Source organism: Bipolaris maydis, assembly GCF_028858645.1.
Source record: "Bipolaris maydis strain C4 unplaced genomic scaffold PSV08scaffold_3, whole genome shotgun sequence".
Taxonomy (NCBI): Eukaryota; Fungi; Ascomycota; class Dothideomycetes; order Pleosporales; family Pleosporaceae; genus Bipolaris; species Bipolaris maydis.
In genome coordinates this window covers 2,190,936-2,216,292 of record NW_027093859.1, presented here as the reverse complement: position 1 = coordinate 2,216,292, position 25,357 = coordinate 2,190,936, and the positions used below count along the sequence as shown (strand labels likewise).

The 25,357-nt window shown below is 51.5% G+C and overlaps 10 protein-coding genes across 10 annotated transcripts; 6 read left to right on the top strand and 4 right to left on the bottom strand.

Annotated features, from left to right (window-relative positions):
• The first annotated feature begins 98 nt into the window (after positions 1-98).
• On the top strand, positions 99-2,210 carry PSV08DRAFT_197599 (uncharacterized protein). Its single transcript, XM_014222157.1, has 6 exons — positions 99-608; positions 661-838; positions 895-1,077; positions 1,138-1,171; positions 1,222-1,459; positions 1,510-2,210. Exons 1-6 carry the CDS (start codon positions 186-188, stop codon positions 2,002-2,004), a joined length of 1,551 nt encoding a protein of 516 aa, XP_014077632.1. The 5' UTR covers positions 99-185; the 3' UTR covers positions 2,005-2,210.
• A 1,288-nt stretch (positions 2,211-3,498) lies between these two features.
• On the top strand, positions 3,499-5,798 carry PSV08DRAFT_218334 (uncharacterized protein; the record flags this gene model as incomplete). The annotated part of the gene is made up of 2 exons (XM_014222156.1): positions 3,499-5,150; positions 5,199-5,798. 2 exons carry the CDS (start codon positions 3,499-3,501, stop codon positions 5,458-5,460), a joined length of 1,914 nt encoding a protein of 637 aa, XP_014077631.1. The 3' UTR covers positions 5,461-5,798.
• A 1,292-nt stretch (positions 5,799-7,090) lies between these two features.
• On the top strand, positions 7,091-7,897 carry PSV08DRAFT_245056 (uncharacterized protein; the record flags this gene model as incomplete). Its single annotated transcript, XM_014222155.2, has 3 exons — positions 7,091-7,229; positions 7,280-7,710; positions 7,766-7,897. The coding sequence occupies 3 exons, from the start codon at positions 7,091-7,093 to the stop codon at positions 7,895-7,897; spliced, it is 702 nt and encodes a 233-aa protein (XP_014077630.2).
• Positions 7,898-9,853: 1,956 nt separating this feature from the next.
• On the bottom strand, positions 9,854-10,813 carry PSV08DRAFT_277397 (uncharacterized protein). The gene is made up of 2 exons (XM_014222153.2): positions 10,227-10,813; positions 9,854-10,168 (listed from the first exon to the last, which is right to left on the bottom strand). The coding sequence occupies exons 1-2, from the start codon at positions 10,704-10,706 to the stop codon at positions 10,058-10,060; spliced, it is 591 nt and encodes a 196-aa protein (XP_014077628.1). The 5' UTR covers positions 10,707-10,813; the 3' UTR covers positions 9,854-10,057.
• Positions 10,814-11,127: 314 nt separating this feature from the next.
• Positions 11,128-12,348, top strand: PSV08DRAFT_277386 (uncharacterized protein). The gene is made up of 2 exons (XM_014222152.2): positions 11,128-11,302; positions 11,353-12,348. Exons 1-2 carry the CDS (start codon positions 11,257-11,259, stop codon positions 12,123-12,125), a joined length of 819 nt encoding a protein of 272 aa, XP_014077627.1. The 5' UTR covers positions 11,128-11,256; the 3' UTR covers positions 12,126-12,348.
• Positions 12,349-13,618: 1,270 nt separating this feature from the next.
• On the bottom strand, positions 13,619-15,057 carry PSV08DRAFT_277376 (mitochondrial glycoprotein). Its single transcript, XM_014222151.2, has 5 exons — positions 14,817-15,057; positions 14,649-14,764; positions 14,116-14,595; positions 13,915-14,062; positions 13,619-13,858 (listed from the first exon to the last, which is right to left on the bottom strand). Exons 1-5 carry the CDS (start codon positions 14,998-15,000, stop codon positions 13,836-13,838), a joined length of 951 nt encoding a protein of 316 aa, XP_014077626.1. The 5' UTR covers positions 15,001-15,057; the 3' UTR covers positions 13,619-13,835.
• Positions 15,058-15,220: 163 nt separating this feature from the next.
• PSV08DRAFT_31215 (mitochondrial carrier domain-containing protein) lies at positions 15,221-16,761 on the top strand. The gene is made up of 5 exons (XM_014222150.2): positions 15,221-15,559; positions 15,624-15,644; positions 15,695-15,826; positions 15,914-16,061; positions 16,169-16,761. Exons 1-5 carry the CDS (start codon positions 15,472-15,474, stop codon positions 16,668-16,670), a joined length of 891 nt encoding a protein of 296 aa, XP_014077625.1. The 5' UTR covers positions 15,221-15,471; the 3' UTR covers positions 16,671-16,761.
• Positions 16,762-16,968: 207 nt separating this feature from the next.
• On the bottom strand, positions 16,969-21,405 carry PSV08DRAFT_369217 (uncharacterized protein; the record flags this gene model as incomplete). Its single annotated transcript, XM_014222149.2, has 6 exons — positions 16,969-17,634; positions 17,715-17,847; positions 17,917-17,966; positions 18,023-18,299; positions 19,112-19,894; positions 19,949-21,405. 6 exons carry the CDS (start codon positions 21,403-21,405, stop codon positions 16,969-16,971), a joined length of 3,366 nt encoding a protein of 1,121 aa, XP_014077624.2.
• Positions 21,406-23,001: 1,596 nt separating this feature from the next.
• PSV08DRAFT_408136 (uncharacterized protein) lies at positions 23,002-24,724 on the top strand. Its single transcript, XM_066093795.1, has 3 exons — positions 23,002-23,069; positions 23,136-23,557; positions 23,679-24,724. Exons 1-3 carry the CDS (start codon positions 23,032-23,034, stop codon positions 24,539-24,541), a joined length of 1,323 nt encoding a protein of 440 aa, XP_065949627.1. The 5' UTR covers positions 23,002-23,031; the 3' UTR covers positions 24,542-24,724.
• On the bottom strand, positions 24,654-25,137 carry PSV08DRAFT_348869 (uncharacterized protein; the record flags this gene model as incomplete). The annotated part of the gene is made up of 3 exons (XM_014222146.2): positions 24,654-24,708; positions 24,892-25,021; positions 25,086-25,137. 3 exons carry the CDS (start codon positions 25,135-25,137, stop codon positions 24,654-24,656), a joined length of 237 nt encoding a protein of 78 aa, XP_014077621.2.
• Between the last annotated feature and the right edge of the window lie 220 nt (positions 25,138-25,357).

Below are 25,357 nucleotides of genomic sequence, written 5' to 3'. Positions count from 1 at the left end.
GCGGGCGGCAATGCCAAGATTACCCAGAGCTCGGGCCTTCCCTGCAATAATCTTTTTCGCATAGCTTCAACTTTCTCAACCGCGATTACATCCCGACAGCGGAATAGCCAGCGCATTCCAATTTACGACCCAGCTTGTTGCGCCCGCTGATCGCACGTCCCGCGCGCCATCCGATTCATTGCACGATGAGCGTAGATTATCTCCTCCACGAAAGCCCCGTCGGCTATGCCGTCTTCAAGGTTGCGATCCAGCCAGACACGATTGGCAACCGCCTCCAAGAAGTGCAGAAGGCCGTTCAAGACCTCGACAAGTTTGGAAAGACTGTTGAGCTTGTCGGCCTTGCGCCGTTCCAGGGCACCCAAGATGCTCTCGCCGAGATCAACGATGTCTCAGAAGGCATCATGTCTGACTTCTTGAAGGCCACTCTCGAGACGAACCTTCCCAAGGCTGGAAAGAAGAAGACGATTACTCTTGGTGTGAGCGAGAGGAACCTGGCAGGTAGCATCAAGGCCGCGTTCCCCAACCTCTCGTGCGAGACCAGCGACACTTCGGAAGTAGTGGCTGATCTCCTGCGTGGTCTTCGCCAGCACAGCGGCAAATTGATCAAGGTACGCACAAGTTTGGCGCCATGTTGAAGCTTCATAGGCTGATTTGTCCAAGAAACTGCAACCTGGTGATATTGATCGCTCCATTCTGGGTCTTGGACATGCGTACTCCAGGTCCAAGGTCAAGTTCAGCGTCCAGAAGCAGGACAACCACATCATCCAAGCGATTGCGACGCTCGACCAGATCGACAAGGACCTCAACACCTTTTGCATGCGCCTGCGCGAGAACTATGGTGAATAAGCCTTGTGTATGACATGAATGGCAAGCATGTACTGACGCTATTGGCAGGCTGGCATTTCCCTGAGCTTGCGAAGATTGTCAACAGCAACGAGCAGTACGCAAAGATTGTTCTGAAGATTGGCGACAAGTCGAAACTGTCTGATGAAGACCTGCACGACCTTGCAGCAGTTGTGGACGACGATGAGAGTGTTGCGCAAGCCATAATCAATGCCGCGCGCACATCCATGGGAAGTGAGTTTAAGCCAGCAGCGATGCAGGTGTAAGGAGCATGTTCGCTGACACTATCTCTAGGGGATCTCTCTGAGGCCGACATGGAGATTGTCATGTAAGGGTTTCTTGGTGTGTGATGCAAATTACTGGCTAACATTCAATCAGGGCATTCGCTAAGAGAACCGCTTCATTGGCTGCGTATCGCAAGCAGCTTAGCAGCTACCTTGGAAGCCGCATGAGCCAGGTGGCTCCTAACCTGGCTGCTCTGATCGGTGACACGGTGGGCGCAAGGTTGATCTCCAAGGCTGGTTCTTTGACGAACCTCTCCAAGTACCCTGCCAGTACTGTGCAGATTCTGGGTGCGGAGAAGGCCCTGTTCAGAGCGCTGAAGACCAAGGGAAACGTATGTGACTTTGCTGGACACTCTGCCAGATGATGCTAACTGTTGAGCAGACTCCCAAGTATGGATTGATCTACCACAGCTCCTTCATTGGACGCACCGGACAAAAGTCCAAGGGGCGAATTTCTCGCTTCTTGGCCAACAAGTGCTCAATTGCGTCGAGGATTGACAACTTTTCCGACACGCCGACTTCCAAGTTTGGTGAAGCACTCAAGCGCCAAGTTGATGAGCGAATTGAATTCTACGCGACTGGCGCGCCGCCTGCGAAGAACGCAGCGGTGATGCAGGCGGCCATGAACGCTGTCATGACTGACATTGGCGTTGTGGAAGACCCAACGGCAACTGCAGCCGAGGATGTGGAGATGGCCGACGGCGTAACAGCGGCGGCCACTGAGCAAGCGGTGCGCAAGGAGAAGAAGGCCAAGAAGGCCAAGAAGGAGGCGGACGAGGAGGGCTCGGAGAAGAAGTCGAAGAAGGACAAGAAGCGGAAACACGGCGAGGAGGAGGATGGAGAAAAGAAGAAGAAGAAGAAGAAGAGCAAGGCGTGATGATGGGATTGGGGAGAAGGAAAGACCTGTAGCTATACTGGCATCGTGTGATGGCGTTTTGCAAGAGGGTGTTTTTGGAGTTTGTTTTGCGAGTGATTTGTTTTGAGGGGTCTATGAGTCTACGCAGCAGATAACCCAAGGGCGGATGGGTGTGGGCATATATACCTCGAGCAGTTATCAAGGGTACAAAAGCAGTGTTGTTTGCAGTTGCGCGGGTGTGTGTACATGTGTATGTGTGGTGTGTGTGTACATGTGTATGTGTGGTGTGTGTGCATGTGCATGTGCAGGTATGACAGGACGAGTGTGTGGCATGCAAGAAGCGTTCCTGGATGTGTAACGCCACGGCAGCGGTGGCGAATCAGAGACCCCTGCAGACGATCGGAACGCACGGGCGCGATCAGGCATGCAGGCCACGCCGAAACGCACAGGCAGCGTGGAACGACCATGTATAGGGTAGTGGGCTAGCAACAGAGGCACACGTATGGGGATATGGGCGACGAGGACAACGACGGCCAGGACAGCATGGCCGGAGCATGCGGGCCAATGCTGCAGTGTGCTCTGGCGTGCAGCACTGCATGCGCGGCTAATGCGCCTCAGCGGGCGTCGCAGGTATTCATGGCAGAGGAGCACACAGGCACACAGGCATGCATGCATCCACACATGATGATATCCAGAAATGGGACGGAGTGTGGGGGGAGGAGGCCCTCTCTTGCGTGCATTGCTCATGGACGGCCACCGATGGGCGCTGTCCAGCCAATGTCGCCATGGTGTATTGCCATGTAGGCATGGCCATGTGTGTGGGCGTGCAGGCCATGGGGCCATGGGGCGGCAGATGGTGGTGGTGCCATGTTGGATAGGTAGGCAGGTAGGCAGGCAGGCAGGCAGGTAGGCCAGGCCAGGGTTCGTCGACTGCTCTGGCGTAAACTGTTTTTCTCTTCTAGGGCTCGTCGTAACCCAAGCTTTGGCCCGCTGCTGTCCCAAATGGCCCTCATGGCTACTTGAGGCCCTTGAGCCCCCCTTCGAGCACAAGGACGACGACTTTTGTCCTTTGTCTCTTCTTCTGTTGCCTCTCCCTCCGTCTTTCTCTCTCCTTCTCTCCATCTTCTTCCCCAGCCCCGTTGTCCGCTGCTGCGCCCGCCCTTTCCATCTCTCCCGCCGGTGCTGAGGGTGCCGTCATCAATCTCTGCCCAGCAATCCCCTCTTGGTGTTCCTGTCCATCCATCTACCCGAATCAGCCTCTGGCCCCGGCTCGCCATCCCGCCTAACATCGACTTTGGTGTTCTTGCCCGCTATTGCATTTACTCACCCTTTCGCCCATTTTTGGTGTTGAGTCTGCACGCCCGCCCGTCGACCCCCGAGCCTCGCCTCGCCTCGCTCAATCCCCTCTGCTCTGCATAGCCGCCTGTCAGCATTTGTGTAGCCAGCGACAGGCACGGCCAGCACCCTTTTTCGTGTTTTTTTTCTGTACGCTGCACTCTCGCCGTGTCCCGCGCCATGGACGTAGGCGATGCGTCCTCGCCCGGCAGTCTAAGCTCGCCCCCACACTCGCCCGAGCAGGGCACGCCGACCTCGACGGTTCGCGCATCTGCAGGTGGTGGTGGTGTTGGGACTAGCACCCCCACCCCTGCAAACGCGTCGCCGGCGACACATGCGCGAGGCTTAACCGCCAGCGGCCAGCCACGCAAGAAACCGGGGCCCAAGCCAAAGGCAAAAGACCAAAGTGCCCCTGAGCCAGAGAAGAAGACCAGGAAGCCGCGCAAGAGCGAGCCCAAAGACCCAAATGCTGCTCCCATCCAACGAAAGAGACGGACAAAAGCATCGCTCGAGGCCCAGTCGCAGCCCCAGCCTCAACCACCACCGCCGCCTCCAGCACCAGCACCAGCACCAGCACCCGCACCCGCACCCGCACCCGCGCCGGTTGTAGAAGAGAAACCACCTGTCCAGCAGTCGCCCACGCCGCAGAGTAGACCCAGTGAGCCCGCACCTGTCTTGCAACCAGAACAGCCACCCGCTATCACGCAACCCCCTCGCGTGCTGAGCAATGCCGAACCCACGCTTCACAGCAATCCCAACCTTTCACATATCAGTGCCACTCCCCCAGCACCACGCCCATCAAGCTCAGGCCAGCGCTATGATCCAATTCGAGGTGGCATCTTCGAATCCAAACCCCAGCCCGTAGCAAGTGCCCCTCCACCAGTCTCACCACGACTCAACCACCGTGCGAGTGCTTCTCCATCCATTACTAGTCTGATCGATCCCCCATCTGCCAGTAATTCCTTCTACTCTCACCCCGTCAAGCTACCCCAGCAGACCTCAGTCACTTCGGCGCCTGTTTCGCCTGCCGCCTTTTCTACCCGACCAGGGTCGGTCCTTCCTACCCAGGAATACCCACCTCAGCCTCCACCTCAACAACAGCAACCACAACAAGAACAAGCCCCACTTCCAGTTCAGGCCCAAACACATCTGGCTGCGCCATCGGGACCGACTCCTATGGATATCGACAGTGAGCCTAGCAAGCCAGTATCTGTACCCATGACAAAGTCAAACTCTGCAAACTCAGGCACGCCTTCACAGTCCAATGCTCCAACGCCACCCACCAAAGCCGCGCGTCAGAAAGAGGCCCCGCCACCATTACCGACAGGCAGCGGCTTGCTGTCAGGAACCCCATTTGGCCCAGTGGCCAACGCCAATGGCACATCCGAGACACAGGGCACTAACATTTACCTCCACTTCGATCTCAAGGGACGCGACAACGTGACCATCAACGTCGCACAAGAAGTTGAGAAAAAATACGGTTTTGCTGCTCTTCATCCTCGCATTGCTGCACGCAAAGAGCGTCAACGCCAAATCACAGCCGCTGGTGCCGCTCTTGAACGAGCTGCAGGCGGGGGATCAAACGACGATCTATCCGTCGACCTGTCTGAGAATGAGAGCAATGTTGAGATGGGAGGCATGGATGATGAGACGTCAGCCAAGGAGAATGGAGGCAAGAAGCGAAGGAAGAGAAAGCAAGAAGACTACGACAAGGAAGACGACTTCATCGATGACACCGAGTTGGCCTGGGAGCAGCAAGCGCTCATGGCAAAAGACGGCTTCTTTGTATACAGCGGTCCGCTCGTTACTGAAGAGAAACAACCAGTAGAGAGGTATGTATTTGGCATTGCATTGGGTTGATCTAAGCTTACATTTTACAGGGCTGACGGCACCATCAGGCGCGGACGAGGCCGTGGACGCGGTGGCACGGTACGAGGAGAGACATCAGGTCGTGGTCGTGGTCGCGGCGGGGGTCCTGGCTCTCGCGGTGGCTCCACCGTCCGTAAACCTCGTGTTACCAAGGCCGATCGGGCTGCTATGGAACAGGAAAAGGCCGCCCGCGAGTCTCTTGCACAGACAATCGCGACTAAACAGCCTCTCACTACTCCCTCTAACCAGACTGGCCAGGCTAGTGTGGCGTAACCAAAATACGTTCCCGGCATAAACGACCCCCGGTCTACATCAATTTAGGTGAGATACATCTTAAATGTGTTGTGAGTGGTCTTATCGGCGTTGGCTCCCGGGATCTTGCAATCAGTTACTGTTTTTTTTTCATCTTCCCCTTCTTCTGTATCTGATTAGTTACTTACTTGTACGATACCCATAGTGGGGCGGTTGTTGGTATGCCATCTGTCTGGCTCGCGAAAAAAAAGAAGGTCCGGAGGCTTTTTGCATGTGTAGATATATATCGGTAGGCGTTTACTGTTTCACTGCTGTCGTCAAAGATTCTAGAAATATCACTTTCAATACGTGTTCTCGTTTATTTTTCTTGCTGTTGTACACGAGTGATGAGTGAGTGGACTTTTTCTGCTCTAAGAGCTCTTTCCTGATCTCTCTCACTCTTGGATTCCATGACGTAATTCCTACATGGAGCGGCTCTGTACCATCCAAAAAGCTCGTTGTCTTTGCCTGGCTCAAAAGGCAATGACTCACAGAATAGAAGTCACATGCTTGAGCTATTGCAGTACTATGCTTGACCTGCAAATCGCACAAGTGTTACATTTGCTGATGTGGAGCATATATCTTATAGACAGAAAACCGCGCTGTTGAGACTGACATCTAGAATAGTTTGGAATGTGTGGTGGTGGGCGTTATTCTTTTTGTATAATACACGCAGTTGGGAGGTGTTAGGTTGATTGGATATTGTAAGTTGATGTCGTGAGGGACGGTTGCGAACAAGGCAGCAGTATAGCGGACCATGATAGTCACGAAGATATGCAGAGTAGTGCAGCATATCAATTGCTGCATAAGAAGGTACTCGGGTTACCATTTCCTGCTCGCGTACATACGCACACACTTTTCTCAAGATGTCTATGAGAGGATGCCGCAGGATCGGATGGAATTGCAGCTAAAGCGTGTTCCATTTTACAAGATCAACTCCCGAAAGGATTCAATCATTTATGGAAACCCGAAATCCGAAGGCAGGAATGCAGTTTCGGAGCCCAAGCCAGATGATTTACGAGTCCTAGTTACCACACACGTTGACGCGAATCTCAGTGAGAGCAATGTTGAAGAATTGAAACGTTGACTTCGCACATTGCCTCCTTCGCTTACTAACGGGGCGACTGTCAAGGTGGAAGAGGTTTGGAAGTCGCCAGCTTTTATCTTGCTCCTCTCTCTTCCAGTCTTAGTTTGAAATCAGCTGCGTTACAGCAAATTCGCGTTGAATTACGTTGGGCAAATGACTTCAAGTAACGCGTTGCTACCGCAGACTACTGAGGGTGCTGCACTTCCCCTCATGCCACCCAAAGGTTAGGAGAGCCATAAGCCAGGACAGTCGTTTAGGCAGAATTATCCCACCTAGGTATAGGCGGATAGTACCACAAGTCTGTAGGGAAGGTTCGATATGTAGGCGACTTCCGTTTCTAGAGTTCGTTTGTAGTCTCCCTCACCCTTAAGACGCTAGTGCGTCGCTGTCAACGGAATCACTCTCACTCTCACTTATAGCTATCGTGTTCTTGTTTCACTTGCAAAACCTTCTCAATTACTACAAACTGCAATCCTCCAACTCCGAAACCCCAGGGACAAAACACCTTGCTGTTGCTTCTAAGATATGATCAAGAATGTCCCAGTCAGCTCTACCACTAAGCCTCCCGTGCTACCCAGTGCCGACAGCATTACTGAGCGCTCGCGGAAGTTCTACGATGGAACATATACGTGGGATTCTGACGGCTTTACCGACGACATGGGAGGTAAGAGCAAAGGAGCAGGGCATGGGTAACGAGGTACTGACGGCAGGCAGTATATCGCACTTTTGACTGCTACGACTCGGATGCGCGAGCTCCAACACCGCTACCTCCTATGTTTCTGAGCAATGACGAAGAATGCGAGGTGCTGCAATGTGGAGTTGGCGCCGACATGGAGACTCTTGTGTTGGCATCAGACGATGGAAACGAAGGAATCACAGTGACAGCACAATGCGACGAGCCGTCTCGTAATCAAGCCAATGAGAAGCATCTCGTCGGAAAGATAGAAGGAGTCTTGCAAAGCACTATAACACCGCCTACCAGTCCTGCCGTTAAGAAACCAGCCACAGCTGTAGTCGGAAACAAGCACCCCAGTCTCATAACGCCTCCCAAAAACACCAAATCAAAGGTTCAGACCCCTCCGTCCTCGTCTTCAAGTCTTTCAGACTGCCCGTCAGATCTCTCTGAGTGGGATGTAGGCCTTCCGGTAAGTACTCGTGCGAATAACGTGACTTGTTGTGGCACTGCTGAGAAGGTTTTAGAATCCAAGTCATAAGAAGACGACAATGACAAGCAAACTGCAAGAGCCTGATTTGAAAGCGACAAAGCCAAAAGTTTCGACTCGGGGAGTTGCACAGAAAGTTAAGAAGGTAGTGAAGAAAGGGAAGAGATGATCGTACAGTGTGGTAGCTACAAGTCGGCTCACTTAACGATTACACTGCTGAATTCGCAGACTGGTGGCTACAAGAGGGTCTATTAGACATGCGGCTATCAAAGGGCACCCAAGTTTAAGCTACTGGTTCATATGTCCAAATGGCGATCAACAAGCTTTGTGTCTTTGTCCTTGTAGGGGGGGCGGGGGGAGGCATGTGGTGGTTGCGATCGAATCATGGAACGATGAATATTCAAGAGACATTCTGATAGCATCCTTCCGACCATTACAACACAAATGCCCTATACACTAATACTACCCAAAAGGATCAACACATTTTCCATCTCGTCATGTTCATGATAAAGCAGATATCTCGCCCCCCTCCACGGCTTACATGCCTCCCACTTCGCCTCTTTCCTCACCCTCTTCTCCGGACTCGCCTGCGCTTCCCAGTCCCCCATCATCTCTTCCTCCTCCCCTCCTCCACACAAGCATTACAAAACACGCCCCCACAGTCCTCACACCGCACCGCCCCCCTGCCCCGGCACCACCACCCCCTTACACCCCTCCCACGCCCTCGTCCCCCACCCCACCGCACACCAAACCCTCAACCCACGCCTCCTAACCGCCTGCTCCCCGGACCTCTTCAACCCCGCATAAACCCCGTGTGCCACTCCCTCGGATGCCCCTCAACCAACCCATCCGTCTTCTTGAACACACAGAAAAATAAAAAAAAAAATCAACCACCAACCGCCTCACCGGCGCACTCTCCCGCACCTTTTCGTACAGGGATCCACGTATCCGACGGCGTTTTGGCACGCTGATCGCGTTCGCTGATGGCGTTTGCGCGCCGCTTCGAGACTCAGGCGGTCGTCCAGCGCGAAGGCGTGCAGCAAGGGTGTAGTCGGCGGGCTTTCCGTCTTTGAAGGAGGTTGCGGTGTGTGTGTATGTGTGTGTGTGTGTGTGTGTTTGGGGCCCACGAAGATAGTGCTTTTGGGCGTGAATTCGTGGGCGTTGTCTTTGGTTATGTATGGGGGCTTTTGCTGGTCTTTGGGATATTATGGCGTGCTGAGCAGCTGGTTGGTAGGAGAGTCTGGCGAACTTGCATGTATGACATGGCTTGAGAGCGCAGTCTGTACGTCTCTCCAATCATACGGTGCTGAAGAAGGCCATGAAGAGACTTGATTTGTCTCGGATCGGACGCTGCGTGGTTACGATGGTGAATAGGTAGGTGTAGGTGTAGGGTTAGACTCTGATCTGACACTACACCTACACCTACCCATTCACCACCGTAGTACTAGTTAAACTCTAGCGTAATGTAGCTGCTATAGCTGTCTAGAATAAGGAGATAATAGACTCTAGATATACGAGCGGCTATATGCTAGTTAAAGTACTTTGCCACCGTTCGTGATACTGTCTAATAAGGCTCACCAGAACAGCTAGTATAACGGCCTCCTATAAGACTAGACTATCAGCGTCTTATATGATAGCTAGAAAACTAATTAGCTTAGTATAGACTAGGTAGACACCAGCCTGACGCGTTAACGCACTCGATCACTGTAATCCACTCGCGATTGCCTGGCTGTACTACAACTCCCCGACCAACTCTTTCAGAGCTTGTGACTACCTTGAACTGCTCTGCGATTACAGCACGATCTTCATTTTAGGCGCGCTGGCTATTAAACTTCCTAGTCCACTTTTTCTAAAGCTCTGGCTGGCCTTGGATACAGCGCGACACCTATTTCTTGCCAATAGGTTATAGAGGTAGACCTTGGCCGCGCGTAGCGAGTAGAGCGTCTGCTATTCGTCGTATATCAATGATATAGGGTAGAAAAATACGTTAGTCTAGGGCTAGGATCTATTACACGAGAGAACGTTCTTTATTAGGTAATAGCTTTTAGTTAATAGAGACTGTTTCTAATCATGGCTAGGTACCGCGGAGGCGCGTTCGTAGTGTTAATTCTAGCACGTTATACGCTGCTGGGGAGCATAGAGAGACTATTTTTGATTATTTTAATATAATAATACAGCAAGAATTATTCTATCTTTACAAGAAGTCTGTATAGAGCGTTTTTGTCGCGACATGGTGGTGGTTGTATAGAGCGTCGCGTTAGGTTGAGTGAGGAGCACGTTGTATCTTACTAGCTCTTAAAACACGTGCTCGTAGCATCTCGTAACAATCTTAAACCGCGTTTCGCCTTCCATTTATAATTTTGAACAAGCCTTCTCCCGAACTGAATAATGTTAAGACCCAGAGGAGCAAAGCGGGAAGACCAGTTGCGAGCAAGCACCACTAAAATTCATGTTAATATAGTACTAGTTAACTACCCACAATATTAGATTGTACTTGCCTGGATCATAGTACCGCTGGCATGGTTGATGCCTTTCAATGCCTGTCCCATGGTTGCCAACGAGGCACCTTGTAAAAGAAAAGCCAACCAGCTTGCAAACCCAAAGACTAACACTATCAATACATCATTCTGCAACAATTTTTGCACGACAGAGGGACTCGTCATGAGTAGCTGTAGGGCAAGCGTGAGCATAAGTGAGAAAGCGGATAGTGCAGCGGATCGTGAAAGCCAAGTGGCGCTATCCCCTATCTGTTGGATAGCTACATTCGTTGTGGTGTCATTTGCGTTACCCAAAGCAATGCCGAAGAAGTTCCCTCCAGTAGCAAAGCCCTGGCTTGCTGAGACCGATACGGAGAGTGTAATCGTGGCAGTAAACGCTATAATATGGAGGTAGTCCTTGAATGGAATAGGATTTAAATTCAGAGTAGCAGGTGATGCGAAGCTGTTTGGTTCTGGATCATGTGTGGGTGTTGCTGGCATGGCGACTGAGCAGTCTAGATTGTAGGTAAACTTCTTGAAGCGTACCAGGTACTTTGTCGGCACTACTCGTTAAGGATGATGTAAGCTAGTAACTATCAGACTGCGAGGAAAGAACACAATAAGGAAGGGAGGTGGTATCCTTTTAAGTGTGGACATCGCAACACCCATCAGTTTTTCCAACTTAGGACCAACCTGCGCAGCTGCGCCACCTTTCGTCAATATTTCCCAAATGAAGATTAACCTGCGCAGCTGCGCCACGCAAATCGCAGGCTCCAGAGCTCTTCGTCAACTTAGTGCTTAAAGTGTTGAGCTATTGAACCAGACTTTGCAAAGAATCACCCCTGTTTCCTAGTATAGTTGTCTAAAGTTGCTCCTGCTTAGCATAAGTACAAGGCAACCGCCGCACCTGGTGACCATGGTAATCAAGCGACGCAATCTTCACAACACATACATGTCTGTAACCCGTTTAGTCTAACTACTACCCATTAGCTCTGTATTTTGCGAAATACCCGCTTTTTCCTCAAGTTAACGTCATTTGCACTCTCCAGACATGAGCCAATCGTCTCAGAGTCAAGATCCTTCCAGAAGTACTCCAGGTGAGACTGTTCCTAAACGAAGTTGAATATTCCAAACTAAATATATGGAGGCTCTGCGCTACAAGTCTGCCTAGAAAATGAGGGCATGCCTCTTGGAGATGGCTTTACCATCATCAACCATATTATCAAATATAAGACTCAAGGATATATAACCGATGTAATCTGGCGACGCAAGAGGACCTCTTTAATGCACGAATACCTTCTATTTTGTGTGGTTCTTCCACATGGCGAAGAGCGCTCCTGGATTAGACTCGAGCGCATGGGAGACATTGCTGGATCCAAGATGGCCGAAAGGAAACGTGCAGGCCTCAAAATCAATTTTGCCCCGTCAGAAAGCGCCCTTGGATGCACAGACGATAAGGATATCGCGCAAATCAGCTTCGAGAGGGACACAAGTCTCTTGCGACCGCAATACCCAACACTGATAGATCTCGCAAATTTCGTTGTCATTCTTCATGATGAGGTGCCGGATTATTCCCTCCTACATCACAACTGTTGGTGGCTGGCACGAACTGTGTTCCGACTTTTGGTGTTGGAATTCTTTCCAAGCGACACGCAAAAGATGCCACTTTTGGCGACCTGTAGCATGCGGCATTTGAAGCATATCGAGGCCCCCTATCACTCCCCAAAGCGTGGCCGACTTGTTCGAGGTGGCTTGCTTATTGTTACAATTCCAGTCTTTCCCATTGCCTGGCCAATCATTATAGGAGGGACTTTGTTCATTGCCGGGCGCAGTCATTACGTTTTGAGAACGACAGAGAACAAGGTGGATTCTAGGGTCAAAGAATACATGGAGAAAAAGCCCTCGTTCCAGAAGCCTTGAGGTGCCACATTTATCAACAATCAAATTTGCTTGAATGGCTTGGTTTGCGTAATTGACTCTAGCATTTGGGCTTACATTAAGGGATAAGGTAGGAATCTCCAGAAGCGTTTCAGGAGAGATTCTAGACCTAAATGAGGCAGTCACATGGCGTTAATTTGCTGGTATTGAGTTCGGATTGATAAATCTAAACCTAGGTACAATTTATTGTAATTTGATATAATATAATAAGTAAGGTGTGTCCCTAAGTGAAGATACACACTTACGCTGGTTGTAAGACGTTTAGGTCGACATAGGCACAGGTAGAGGGCAATAATAGTAATGCAAGGTAAACAGTCTGTATTCACGTAGACGAACAGCTACTAAATTAAGGTAGCGTTCCTTATGCTTATATATAGCGTGATAAGTTAGATATAACTGAGGTAGCCTAGAGGGGGCTAGAGTGGCCTGGGGTAGGCTGTGAGGTATCAGAGGAGGCTAAGCTCTAACACTGGCAAATGTGTGGGTGTAGAGGTAGGGTAGATTATTATCCAATTGAATACTTTTATCACAGCCTATTAGCACGGTTTTATACCCCTTACTATGGAGTACCCATTTGCCAGTGTGACACACACTGTGTCCCGAGACAAGTCCACGGTTCGGACATCCGGAGATACTTCTTCTTCGACCTTTTAAGATATAGCTAATGCATAATAATTCTCTATCTACTGTTCTTTAGGTTAACTAACATCCGATCTAGATCGCTCTAGTGTTAGCTAGGCTATTAGCTATCTTATAAACGTTGTTAATTAACTCTCTAGCAACTACTCCCTATTTATTTACAGCATTAAAGACACCTTAATCATTTAGAGGGTTAAGCAATAATTACAATAAATTAAGATAGCATCTTAAGGGTTTAAGAGCTTTTTAACACAGCGACGTGCATGCTAGCAGAAAATTGTCGTAATGCCAGCCACGCAGAACTTGGTTGGCGATGAGACTAGATACAGAGACAGTTCTAGAGTCGATGTTTCTATTCCGAGATTTTCTGCGCCTTTTAGCTGTGCTTGACCTTGTTGTGGTGGAATCACTACCGGTATGCCGCCACGCAGGGTTTTCCGCTACACATGGAGGGATATCACCATAGTGCGTGGCTGTTTCTTCCTCCATCAAAAATCTAATCTCCACCTCTTCTCTACTTTGGCCAAGATCCACCTAACTCACAGATTTTCACCAAGTCAAAATATTCAAAAACACGGTCCTGATAGGAAAAAGTCCAGAATTCCAGTCTTTTGTAAGAATGGATGTGCGCTCGCTATGAAAGTCTTGGTTGTTTTAATTATTAATGATTATTGATGCGTGAGCATTCATTGACGAAAGGACGGTCTTGTAAGTTCTTGGAGGCTGGCACACATTGTCTTTGTCGCAACACACTGATAAAATAGCAAGCACTGTGCCGCAGGTCGGCCTTTGCTTCGACAAACATCATCTCCTCACACTACAACAACAGTAACTTTCAAACGCTTTTATTCATTTCATTTTGGCCAATACAAGGCATCTTTGACTGTGACCTCGAGTGGCATAAAGAAGAGATATCTTACCAGCTATCTTACAAAAAACACCTCACTATGTGTTACTAGATTATACAAAAGGGACTCATTCTACCCTCATCGAAGCGTCGTTTCGTCGTGCCAATGTGTTTTACACATGGCTGTGGAGTAGTCCAGTCCGAACTTATGCGACAAAGTTCTTAATGTCTAATGATTATGTTAGTGCCAAACCCTTTCTTGTTAAATCATGTGGGGTGACCTACTGTTCAGCCATCTGACGTATTCCTTCTGCTCCTTGTGATCAATGTAGTCTGGGATGAAGAGCGCAAGACGAGTGTTGATGCCACGCTCCTCGAGGTACTTTTCAAGCAGAATCTGGAGGTCCTCATCTAGGTTGTTGAAAGGAGGGCCCTGTTGCAAGTTAGATCTAAGAAGGGTCAAGACTTCAAGTCGTAGCTACATACCGTGTAGAGCGCACGCCTTGCCCAATCCTTCTCAGCGGTGGCAGGGTCAGCCAAATCAGCTGATGGGAAGTAGTAGAGATCCTCGATCAGGAAATCGCCATCCTGAGCAGTAGCCTCGATAGCCAAAGCGCCCTTGCCGGGACGCTCGATGCGGATGCTAGCATGGGCAGGGAAGCCTTGCTGTGACTCGTCGTTCTCGTAGTCATCCTCGAGCTCTTCACGGTCAGCAGGAGCAACGCGGTCCTCGGGCGCTACACGGATGTTTCCATCTGGAGTCTTGCCCTGGTTGATGGCACCCTTGGTGTTTGCGCCTCCAGACTGCACATCCATATCGGCATCGTCGTACATGGCGCTGTCCTCGGAAAACTCATCCCCAGGCTGGTTGGTGTTGAGGTCGGCAGTGGTAAAGGTGATGCGGATCTTTTCGTCATTGTACGTGCGGGTCAGGACGACTTCTTGGTTGCCATCCTGGTCCTCAATCTATGTCAATGTGAGTATTGGCTATGCACATCCAGATATCTGAGAATGCTAACCTCAAAGGGGCTGTTCTCAAGGTATTCCTTGATGTTTGCCGAGAGATCCTCATCCTCCTTCATGCTCTCCTCCATGGCGATTTCGCTCTGCAGCTTCGCAACCAGCTCTTCATTGACTGTTATTTGCATTAGCCAATGTAGTCTATTTTAAATATGTGCAATACATACTACCGCTATCTTCTCTTCTTGCTGCAGACATGGAGAAAGAGGCTGTGAGTCTGGGCACAGCGGCAGTCCATGCTGGCTGGAAAGCAGCCGTCTGGCGCAGCGCAGTTTGCGGGCGCACTGCTTTTGTGGAGAAGCGAGCGACGGACCGCGGGACGCTGCGGGCGAGATTTCGTAGAGAAAGCATTGTATTTGCAGGGTTTGTGGTTGGCTTTGCAAAACACGATGGCAGCAATTGATTCGTGAAGAAAGAAGAGCGACAAATGCGTAGGCGGCGGGAGACGTAACTTTTCGAGGGCCCGAGCTTGCGGGGACCACCAGGTTGATGTGAGGTGGGATGGGCTTGGCGCCGAATTGCGGCGCCGACTGCTTACCTCCGCGTGTGGATAATAATGCAAACAAGTTCGAGTGCAATACGTACTCTAGGTCGCGGGCGTTCGGGCGCACAAAAGTGACATTTGCATCTTCTTCACAAATTGCAATTGAACCCAAATACCTGTGTTTCACCTGCTGCGAGTTCAGCCACGATATCAATACTACGTCACGTCACTATTTCGAGTCGCTAACCACAGGACGCCGCGGTCTGCGAGCGCAAAAAAGTCCGACTTCACCGTCGCACATAATCCAGTGAGCTCCTGTAGAGCCCAGTCCAGCCATCATGGCGACTGCACAATCAGAGAAGAAGAAGAAGCCAAGTGCGATGCGCTCCATCCTGGCAGGCGCAACAGCAGGCGCCGTTGAAATTTGTAAACATCCACCGTTCCGATTAACGGACAAAAAAAAAGACAGCATACTGACTCTTTGCTCCAGCAATCACATATCCCGCAGAATGTACGCTCTACATAATCCATCTTACCCACACCGCACTGACCGGTACATAGTCGCAAAGACACGATCGCAGCTCAACCGACGATTACCAGACGGGAAGAAGCTGCCATGGCCGCCATTTGGAAAGCAATGGTACGCAGGATGCACGACACTGATTATTGGCAATTCGCTCAAGGCTGGCATACGTACGTTTCCACACATGCTTAGACATGTCTCTCGGAGGGGGGTTTTTCTCATTCCTTTTGACTGGAACTGACACAAAAATTATGCAGGCTTCGTCGCATTCGACATGTACAAGAACCTCCTCGCCGACGCCGAAGGCAAAGTCTCAGGTCCCGCAACTGTTATTGCGGGTTTCGGGGCTGGAGCCACAGAATCGCTATTGGCAGTCACGCCCTTTGAGAGTATAAAGACACAACTGTACGTATATATATACACACATCTTACCCACACCCCTCTACTCCCCCCCTCACACGCTCTCCCTCTCCCTCTCCCTCTCCAATCTGACCATTCTTCTCTCCATCTAGTATCGACGACCGCAAATCCGCAAACCCACGCATGCGCGGCTTCCTGCACGGCTCCAAGGTCATCGCCCAAGAAAAAGGCATACGAGGCTTCTTCCAGGGTTTCCTACCCACAACCGCGCGTCAAGCTGCAAACTCAGCCGTGCGCTTCTCGAGTTACACGTCGTTTAAGCAACTGGCGCAGTCATATGTTGCCCCTGGAGAAAAACTCGGTGCGATTAGCACATTTGGGCTTGGAGGACTGGCGGGCATCGTTACGGTGTACACGACTATGCCGATTGATACGGTCAAGACGAGGATGCAGTCGATAGAGGCGAGGAGCTCGTATAAGAATAGTTTTGATTGTGCGGTCAAAATATTCAAGGATGAGGGGCTGCTCACGTTTTGGTCGGGGGCTCTACCTAGGCTGGGGAGGTTGATTCTTAGTGGTGGCATCGTCTTCACCATGTATGAGAAGTCTATGGACTTGATGGATAGACTGGATCCCCAGGGCAGGTACATATAGTCAAAAATCAAGTGGGAGAGTGGCAGGGGCCAGGAAAGTGCGGCGTCTCTTGAATAGAGTCTTCACCAATGGCCATGGATTTAAAGGATGCGCTTTCGTGCTCTAAAACTTGCTTTGAGCTTCTTGACTCTATACTTATATGCTTCACAACTTGAACCCGCCATGCTACTACGACTACGACTACGACTGCTGCTACTACGACTACTACTACTACTACTACTACTACTACTACTACTACACCAGACAACTAACATACTCCAAAGCCTTTAGCTCCTTTATTGATCGCCATGCAAAACAATTAAGCAGCGGCCGGCGCAGGCGCATCAGCAGGTTCAGTACCGGCTGGCGCAGCAGGTGCAGCACCAGGGGTGCCTTCAGTCGTTTGGGGAGGGATAGCAGTGTTGTTAATCGCATCACCCTCATTCTTCTTTGCCCACTTGGGCTCCTTTGCCCATTGGGCGTCCCACCAAGGGCCCGCATCGCTCAATGAGCAACCCTTCTCGCACTGGCAAGTTCCACCAAACTCTACGGGCAGGTTCTCCGCAGGCACTTGAGCCAACAACTCCTTTTGGTATCCGCTACCCAATACGTGAATCTTGGCGCTTGTGACGGGGTCGAGGAATTTCTTGACCACGCTGAACACACCCGAGAACCCCCAGGGTGCGTTGATAATGTACATCTTTCCCAGGCGCTCGGGGTAGTAGTTCTGGCTGATGGTGGAGACTTTGCCCAAGTAGCCGTACACAGACGTTGCCTTGCTGATACCAACGCCCTTCAGGTCCATGATTGTGCATGATGTCTCAAGTAGATAACCAGACTTGCGCGAGCAAGCGGGCAGACGCGGGTCGGCCATCTTTTCGTATTCGCACACGAGGTTCTGGATCATGCGGTCTTCAGTTGTAATCTTGTTGAGTGCGCCAAGGTCGACTTTGCCGAGCTGCTCAATGTACACTGGGCGGCCATCCTACGGAGCAGTTAGCGGTCTGGTCGCTGACATATGGCTTCGACAAGTCCATATTTATTGGCAGCAGATTGTAGACATACCTTGTCGGTCTTGTGGTAGTACTGAGGGTAGTACTCAAAAACCTGGGGCCGTTCGGTGTAGTCAAAAGTACGGACAAGCTCCTCGACACCCACGCCAGCGTACTCGTTCCTCCACTTCTCACAGTCAATGAACCTGAAGCCTGTTAGCAGGCCTGTTCTACACCTCTTTTTTTTCCTGTATGCAGTAGCAATGTGCACTCACATCTTTTTCGAGAGCTCGACATCAAACTTTCGTGCGCGGAGGAATCGCAGCTATGAAATGTTTAGTATAGGGGTCGACCGACTCTCACAGGTACTCATAGACGTACCAGAGTCAGAGTATCGAGGTTCTTGGTGTAACCAGCCTGCTCCAAGGCAGTCCTGAGCTCGACCAGAGCTGCATCTTGCTGAGGCGTGGTATGACCAGGATGTCCACTCTGAGCGGTGGGAGAAACAGTGGGATAATCGTAATCGTCATACTTGGGGTCGAGCTTAAGCTCAGAGGCGGGTGGTGCAGCTGCCATGGTATCGTGTATGTGAGAGGACAGGCGGGTGCAAGAAGGGTGTAAAGAGAGTGTGTGCAAAAGAGTTACGTGTTGCGCGGCCCTGGGGGAGTAGTCGAGGAGCGCACGTTGATGCTGTCCAAGTGGGTCCCATCATTGCGGCGGTCAAGCGAGTCTACTAAGACCTCCCCCTCACCAACTAGCCTGCTCCCCACCCAGCGAATTGTCGCCCCTTATCCCACCTCATGAACCCATTGGTGGCTATCGGCCCACGTCCACATCGGCTTGCTTTCGCTCAATTGCACCATTTCACTTTGTTCGCATTTATGGCATTCATTGCATTCATCACATGATCAAACTTTGTCTTGAACAGATAAACCTTAGTCAGACAAGCTCGGAAGCAAGCGACTCGGCCTTTTTTTAGGGGAACGACTACCTAGTTGATACAATGCAGAAAAGAAGAACGCAAGAGAAACCCAGAAAATAGATCAAACAGAACCCATATCGCGAAAAGAAAAAACACCTATCGCAGAACCAATCAGACGCTTCGCACACCGAAAAGAGAGTAGTGGTCCTTCTGTCGTCAGGCTACCAAAGAAAGCGTGTTCCAGACATAGAACAACAAACATTCATGTGAGATTCGTGTACTAACCGCTGGCATTGCCCATGCCCCTGCAGGATGACCACATTGCCCACCGTCTATTGAGCCACTCACCCCGCAATTGCCAACTCTGAATTGTCACCATAAAGCCCAAAGTGCTGTGGGCAGACGATAGCAACCGAACACCGAGTAAACGACGCCTTGGAAACGATGGAGAACGCTATACCACAAGCCTATTGACATGCCCGGAGGCCGACCGACTCGACACCGGTCAATTCCTCCGATCTCGACTTGGCCCAAAGTCGACTTCAGACACCTTCTTTGCCTCTTTCCGGCTCTTGACAATGTATTGTGCGTACAGAGCCACGTGGTCACTGGGAAAGTGGTAGTTAGGGAAGCCTGGCACTCGCTGGAGGTAGCCCTTGTCGATGTCGCCAAGCAGGCCAACCACTTGCAGAGTGTTGGTCGAGTACCAAATATAATCCAATACTCCTTGGAAGTGTGGAACATAATTTGTAAATGCCAGCTCGCCAATGGATGCGTAGCTAGACTTGAGGCTGAAAGGGTGGGATATTCCGTCTCGTGTGAAGTTACCATACTTCCGGCTTCCCAAATCAGCGTGCACATTCGAAATGTTGCCGTTGGTAATAAGGTCGTAGACACCAGAAGATGGCAGTGAATTGAAGTCACCGCACAGCAACACCGGGATGTCGGCGGGGTCGGTATACACCTTGGATGGTCCTGGCTCCTGGGTCGGATCTGGCTCCGCTACTTCGTCATTGTCACCATTGGTAAACTGGTATACCACCTTGTTTGTGCAAGGTGGGTGCTTTGTCCATTGTGTCGCGAACTTGGTGATTCCCTCCATCAAAATGGCAACTTGCACGAGCTTGACGTCTTGGAATGCGGGGTTCCAGAACACGTGTACATTTCCTACAATGAATCTTGACCCAGTAGCTCGATTTTCGAGGAATGCGAGCACTCCAATGTCGTCTCGTGGCATGACGCGGTTGAAAATGTCGTGCTCGCCCTTCATGTCTGGTCGGTTGATGGCCGTGTTGGCGAAATCGATCAGTTGCTTGTCAAGCAGGATATATCTATACCAGTCAGCAATTTTGCGAATAGAAAGATGCACGTTTCAGTTCACTTACTTGCTATTCTTGTAGAAGATGGCACAGCCATCAACAAGCTTAGCTTCCCTCTCGGCCATGGTGCGTGCTCTGGATTTGGGCCAAAAGACTCCCTTGTAGTCGTTATGTGCAAGTGCTGCTCGGAAAAATTCATTGAAGCTCTCCTGGTCAATTTCCTGCAAGCATACTATGTCCGCGTCGCGCTCTCGCAGTTCGGCCAAGATGAGCTCCCTGCGACTTTCCCATGCAAGCGCTGAACTGGGCGTGTAACCATATTGTGATTGCGTGCAGTACTTGTCGCACAGAATGTTGTAGCTCAGCGCACTCACAGTTTCTTGGGAGGTATCCTGGATCTCGTCGAGGACAATCCAGTCTCGCTCGGGTGGCGCCTCTGGTCCAGGTGCATTTTCACGGAAGTGCTTGATGAGTTCCCCGGTGCCCTGCTCCATGATGATCTGCTTCAGATCATCTGGAATCGGGTTGCCCTCAATACCAAGCATCTCCAATTGATACAAAGACCCCAATTCATACGGCAAATTCTCGATGTGGTTGTCGAATAGCAATAGCTGCTTCAAATTTACAAGCATGCCAATCTCTGGGGGTAGATATTGCAGGTTATTGAGTGAAAGGTCGAGATGCGTAAGGTTCCGTAATTGTCCAATCTTTTGGTGAACATAAGTGAGCTTGTTCGAATTGAGGTAGAGCTTCGTAAGAAAGGTGTAGGCGAATAGCGCGGGGGTAATAACCTTGAGGTTCTGGCCGCCAAAGTCGAGGATGGTCCATATGTGCTGGTCTTTTGCGTCTTCTGCTCGCTGGGCAGCAGGTCTGTTGCGCTCCTCCTTGTCCGCCTCTTTCTGCATCCCATTGGTTGTTCCAGCTACGACGCTCTTGCTGACACTTGGATGAATCCTGGCGTGTGAGTGGGCCTGGGTCATTTCACGCGCTGTTTGGTGCAGCTTCAATTGCTCTTGCCAATGCTCAGTCTGTGGCTTGCTGAGACCGCTGTGCACGCTGTTTGGGGTACCATTTTGGAGATGACCGGGGGTGAAGTGGGGCTGAACGTTGGACATGCCCCCGCTCGAGATGTTATGCTGGTGGTTGTATTGCCCGACATGACTGTTTCCAGTAAGATCTTGATGTTGCTGGTGATGTTGATGCTGATGCTGGTGATGCTGATTGTGCTGAAAAGGCTTGCCAAGGCCCATTTGCATGGCAGCATAGTTTTGCTGCCCTGTCCGCCCGTTCATCATAACGTTGTGGCCCTGGTGCCCATGACCCTGGTTGAACATACCGAACTGCTGCGGAGACGATTGGCGCCCAGGAGATCGAGCTGGCGAAGGGGTATCGGGGTTATTGAAGGGGATGCGGGCGCTAGTTGTGGGGGATCGGGCGCGGGTGGGAAGGTTTCGTGTGTTCTGAGTGTGTCGTGGAAAAAAGGATTGGCCGGTTCCCCTGGGGTAGACCGAGTACTCGGCCATCTAAGGGAGTTCCGGCGGATGCTTTCGAGGGGCCCGCAGGCGGCCGTGTGTATCGAGAGTGAAAGGCCCAGGTCGCTATGGCTAATGAAGGCGTCGGGCAGGCGGTAGGGTTCGGGCACGCGATCTTCTTCGTTCTAACATGGACGCCCTTACGACTCCTCGACATGAGCACGCGCTATCAGAGGCGGGAGCTGTGCACCATGTATTGGAGGCGCCGGTGGTTCGCAAGTGAGGGTGGTGGTCTAAAGCGGGGAGTCGGCAGTGAGCGCGGGTTAGGGTTCGCTCGAGGCTCGGGATGGTGGCGGTGAAAGGGCCGGGGCGCTGCTATGTGTATTGATATGTCGGCAGGCTATTGTTCTGAAGCAGTCAGCTTTGGGGTGGCGGGGAATCAAAGAGGTTGGAGCTGCAGTGGGTGCTGGTGGAAGCGGGTGGAAAGCAGCGTACTTACAAGAGCGGAGCATGTCAGAGAGCGCGCAGTATTTTTCTGTCAGTCGCAATTGTACCAGACATACGGAGAGAGGGTCCAACTGCAGCGCTGTGAAGAATAGAGAGCGTAGTGATGCGATACGTGAAGCCTGAGAGTCGAACCTTGCCCGATGCATGGGGGGTGCCGCTAGACGGCACACGTGACATTGGTGGAAGCGTCGATCTGGTGCGCTGAAACGACACATCTGTCCCCTCGCGCGCCGGCCTTGGTAGTGCACGCATCCTGTGTCTGGGCTGCAGCAACAACAGTGTGTGACCGGTGGGGATACCTCCCGGACAGTGTTGCTTTGGAGGCATTGTCTACAGGACATGTAGGGCACACTCAGCGAGGTGGTCCGCGCGGGCATTCAGGCTTATGAGGGCTCCATGGGACAGCAGCAGCAATAGTCGCTACGTAGATATGCATGCGTACATGTGTATATGTATGGATACATACATACACACAGGGTAATAGTGGCAGTAGACGCTGGGTCCTCTGCCAAAGCTCCATGGGCCCAAATACGCAATCATACACACGTATGTGTATACCGAGTATACATGTACCGACATATGTGCATACACACACACATACTGCTGCTGCTAGCCTATGAGACACTCCCTACGAAAATCATGGACGCCATCACCTGCAGCGCGCACTGTCGGCCGATGCCGCGCCCATGCATACGGCGGCCCTCCAGAACAGCTTCGGTCACAGCGCCCACATTTTGCCCAGCGGATTTGCCCTGGAAATCCGGGGGGCATCACGCAGCCACAGACGGTGATTGGAGATGTCTCCTCGGCACGATCCAGAACTCCTCACCTGAGCGGCCTTGTACACCCGGTTGCGAAACCGAGATGCATCCATTGAAAACCCCCGTTCCCCATACATACATACTAGACACATTCCACTCACACACACGCGCTTCAACCAACTATGCTGACACCTTGGCCTGCTCTGACATCCCTCCGCTGCTGCACTGCGCACCGTTGCTACCACGACCGCTCTTGCTGCTCTGCTGTCCCGCTCGTTGATTGCTGACTCGCCTACACGTGCTTATCAGACGGCCAGGGACAAGGCCAATATCACGCTCCCGCTAAAAAACAGTGGGGCAAGGGTCGGAGTAGGCTGGATAACTCTAATCACGTTTCCAGACGGTCTCGATGGGAGACTGGCAGCTGGCAAGGACTCTGCTGACGCTGTTTCGAATTACATTGGGCTAATTTCCTCGCCAGTACCGCTACTACGGCGCCAACCCTACGGCCAGCCCTCCATCACGCCCAAAGACTGTCGAAGCAAAGCAATGGGATCTGGCCACCACCGACGCCCTCGGTAGAACCATCTCTGCGTCCTCGACCACCGCCTCGACTGGCCCACGCCCTCACCCCACCATGGACATCACCAGGGGCTCCATGTCGAGCAACTCGACCCTGAGTACCAAGGACGACGGCACCACCCCCAACGAACCCTTCATCCTGCGCCATGGCCGCAGATACATCCGACGCGCTCAAGGCTACCCGCTGCCATGCGATCTTCCCGAACTCCACCGCCAGAATCTACAGACGCTTCTTGCCACGGCCGTCTTCGGGAGGGCCCTGGGCTCGACCCCATCACACGCCCCGAAAAAAGTCTTGGAAGTCGCGTGCGGCACAGGATACTGGTCGGCTGTCTGTCACGAATGGTTGAGTGGTACGTACACCTGCTGACCTTGGCGGCCTGTCCGGCCTGTCCGGATAGAGGCCTGCGACTCCCTTTTTTTTCGCCATGTCTGCACACCCTTAGCTGCCACTCAGTGTTGACCATGAACCAGGTCAGGGCTACGAAGATGTTTCTTTTACCGGACTGGACATTGTCCATGTAGCCGGAGACTTGCAGCGCCAGGGCATTGACTGGAAATTTATGCAGCATGACTTGCGCAAATTGCCACTGCCGTTTGACGATGAAGAGTTTGACATTGTAGTCATGAAAGATATGAGCATGGTAGTCCCCTTGGGGCCGCCAACACAAAGGACGCTTGACGAGTGCATCCGCATTCTCAAGTCTGGCGGCACGCTAGAGATGTGGGAGACTGATCACATTATCCGTTCCATCATGCCTCATCCTCCGCCTCCGCCAGGCAAGAATCCCCAGGATTATGCCTGTGCCGTATCGACTGGAACGTTTCTTATTTCACACACGACGCCCTTCACCGACGTCCAGAACAAGTACCTCCAAGATGCAAATGCGTGGATCCAAGAAGCCCTGGGCCGACGCAAACTCTCTCCCGCCCCGTGTTCGCGCATCTCTCAGATATTGCTCCAGGAGACGGAGACACTGTGCGAGGTAGAAAACCGCCGGGTGGCGATTCCGCTTGGCGAGCCGCGCTGGGAACGCGAGGCAGCTGGCGATACAATGAAGCGACGAGGGAGTGAGGCTGGGAAGCTCAAGATGGGCGGGTCAACCATGGACGGCTCTACCCTGACGCAGGAACAAGCGGCCCTGCGGCACACAGCGCTCCTTGTTGTTATTCAATTGATTGAAAGCCTCGAGCCGCTGCTCAAGGATGTCAGCGGCAAGAATCAGGAGGAATGGCAGCGCTACTGGAATTCCATGATCAACGACCTGCTCGAGCAAAAAGGAGCCTCAAGTGGCGAGTGTCTTGAAATTGGAATCTGGTGGTGCAAAAAGGTTTGAGATTTGATTGGCGTTACCTCTGTTTTCTTGAGCTTTTTTTTCTCTTTTTTCTGTGATATCCCGGTCTACGGCAGGCCATCGTTGGCAGATGTTAGTTCGTGTTTGTCAGTGGCTAGGCACCTGTATCGTAGCGCTGGCGCAGAGTACGATAACGCTTGAGATAGTATCTGTACTATGTCGTCAGCCCCCCCCCCCCCCCCCCAAAAAAATTGCTTTTCAAATCAAAATGTTTTCTTTTCTTTTTCATGGCTTGAACTTACAAAGCTTCAATTTCTAAACCGTACATGTATTAGCAGTGAACATGTGCCCGAGTGGATAGACTATCAGAAGACCAACCTTTCTTCACGTACTCTGCCCTCTCAATACCTTGCTTGATCTTGGCCTCGTCGGTCAAATGCCGCTGGCTTGCAAAGGCCTTGTGTAGACGTGTACGAAAGTAATCGTACCCCTGAGGGTACTCTCGGCCCATGTAAAGCAAGTCTGTTTCATGTGAGTATAAGTTTGGTAAAGATTGGGGGGGGGGGGGTGCGGAAGTACGACGGACCCTTGTAGATCCGGATGACTTGATGGCGAAGCGCTGGGTTTGGAGTAGTCATGTCTGGAGTAGATGGGGAGGAGTGGAATAGAGTTTTGTTTCTTTTTTGCAAAGAAAAAAAATCCCAGATATTTGTATACTTGAATTGGTGCTTTCCTTTTCGTTGTAGATGGCGTTCGCTGGGTGCACGACGAGGTATGTTGTAGTGTGATGGCAGGATGTGCTCGGACCGGGTTCCTGATGTACGTAGGTACATAGGTACGTAAGGTTGGTCGAGTCGA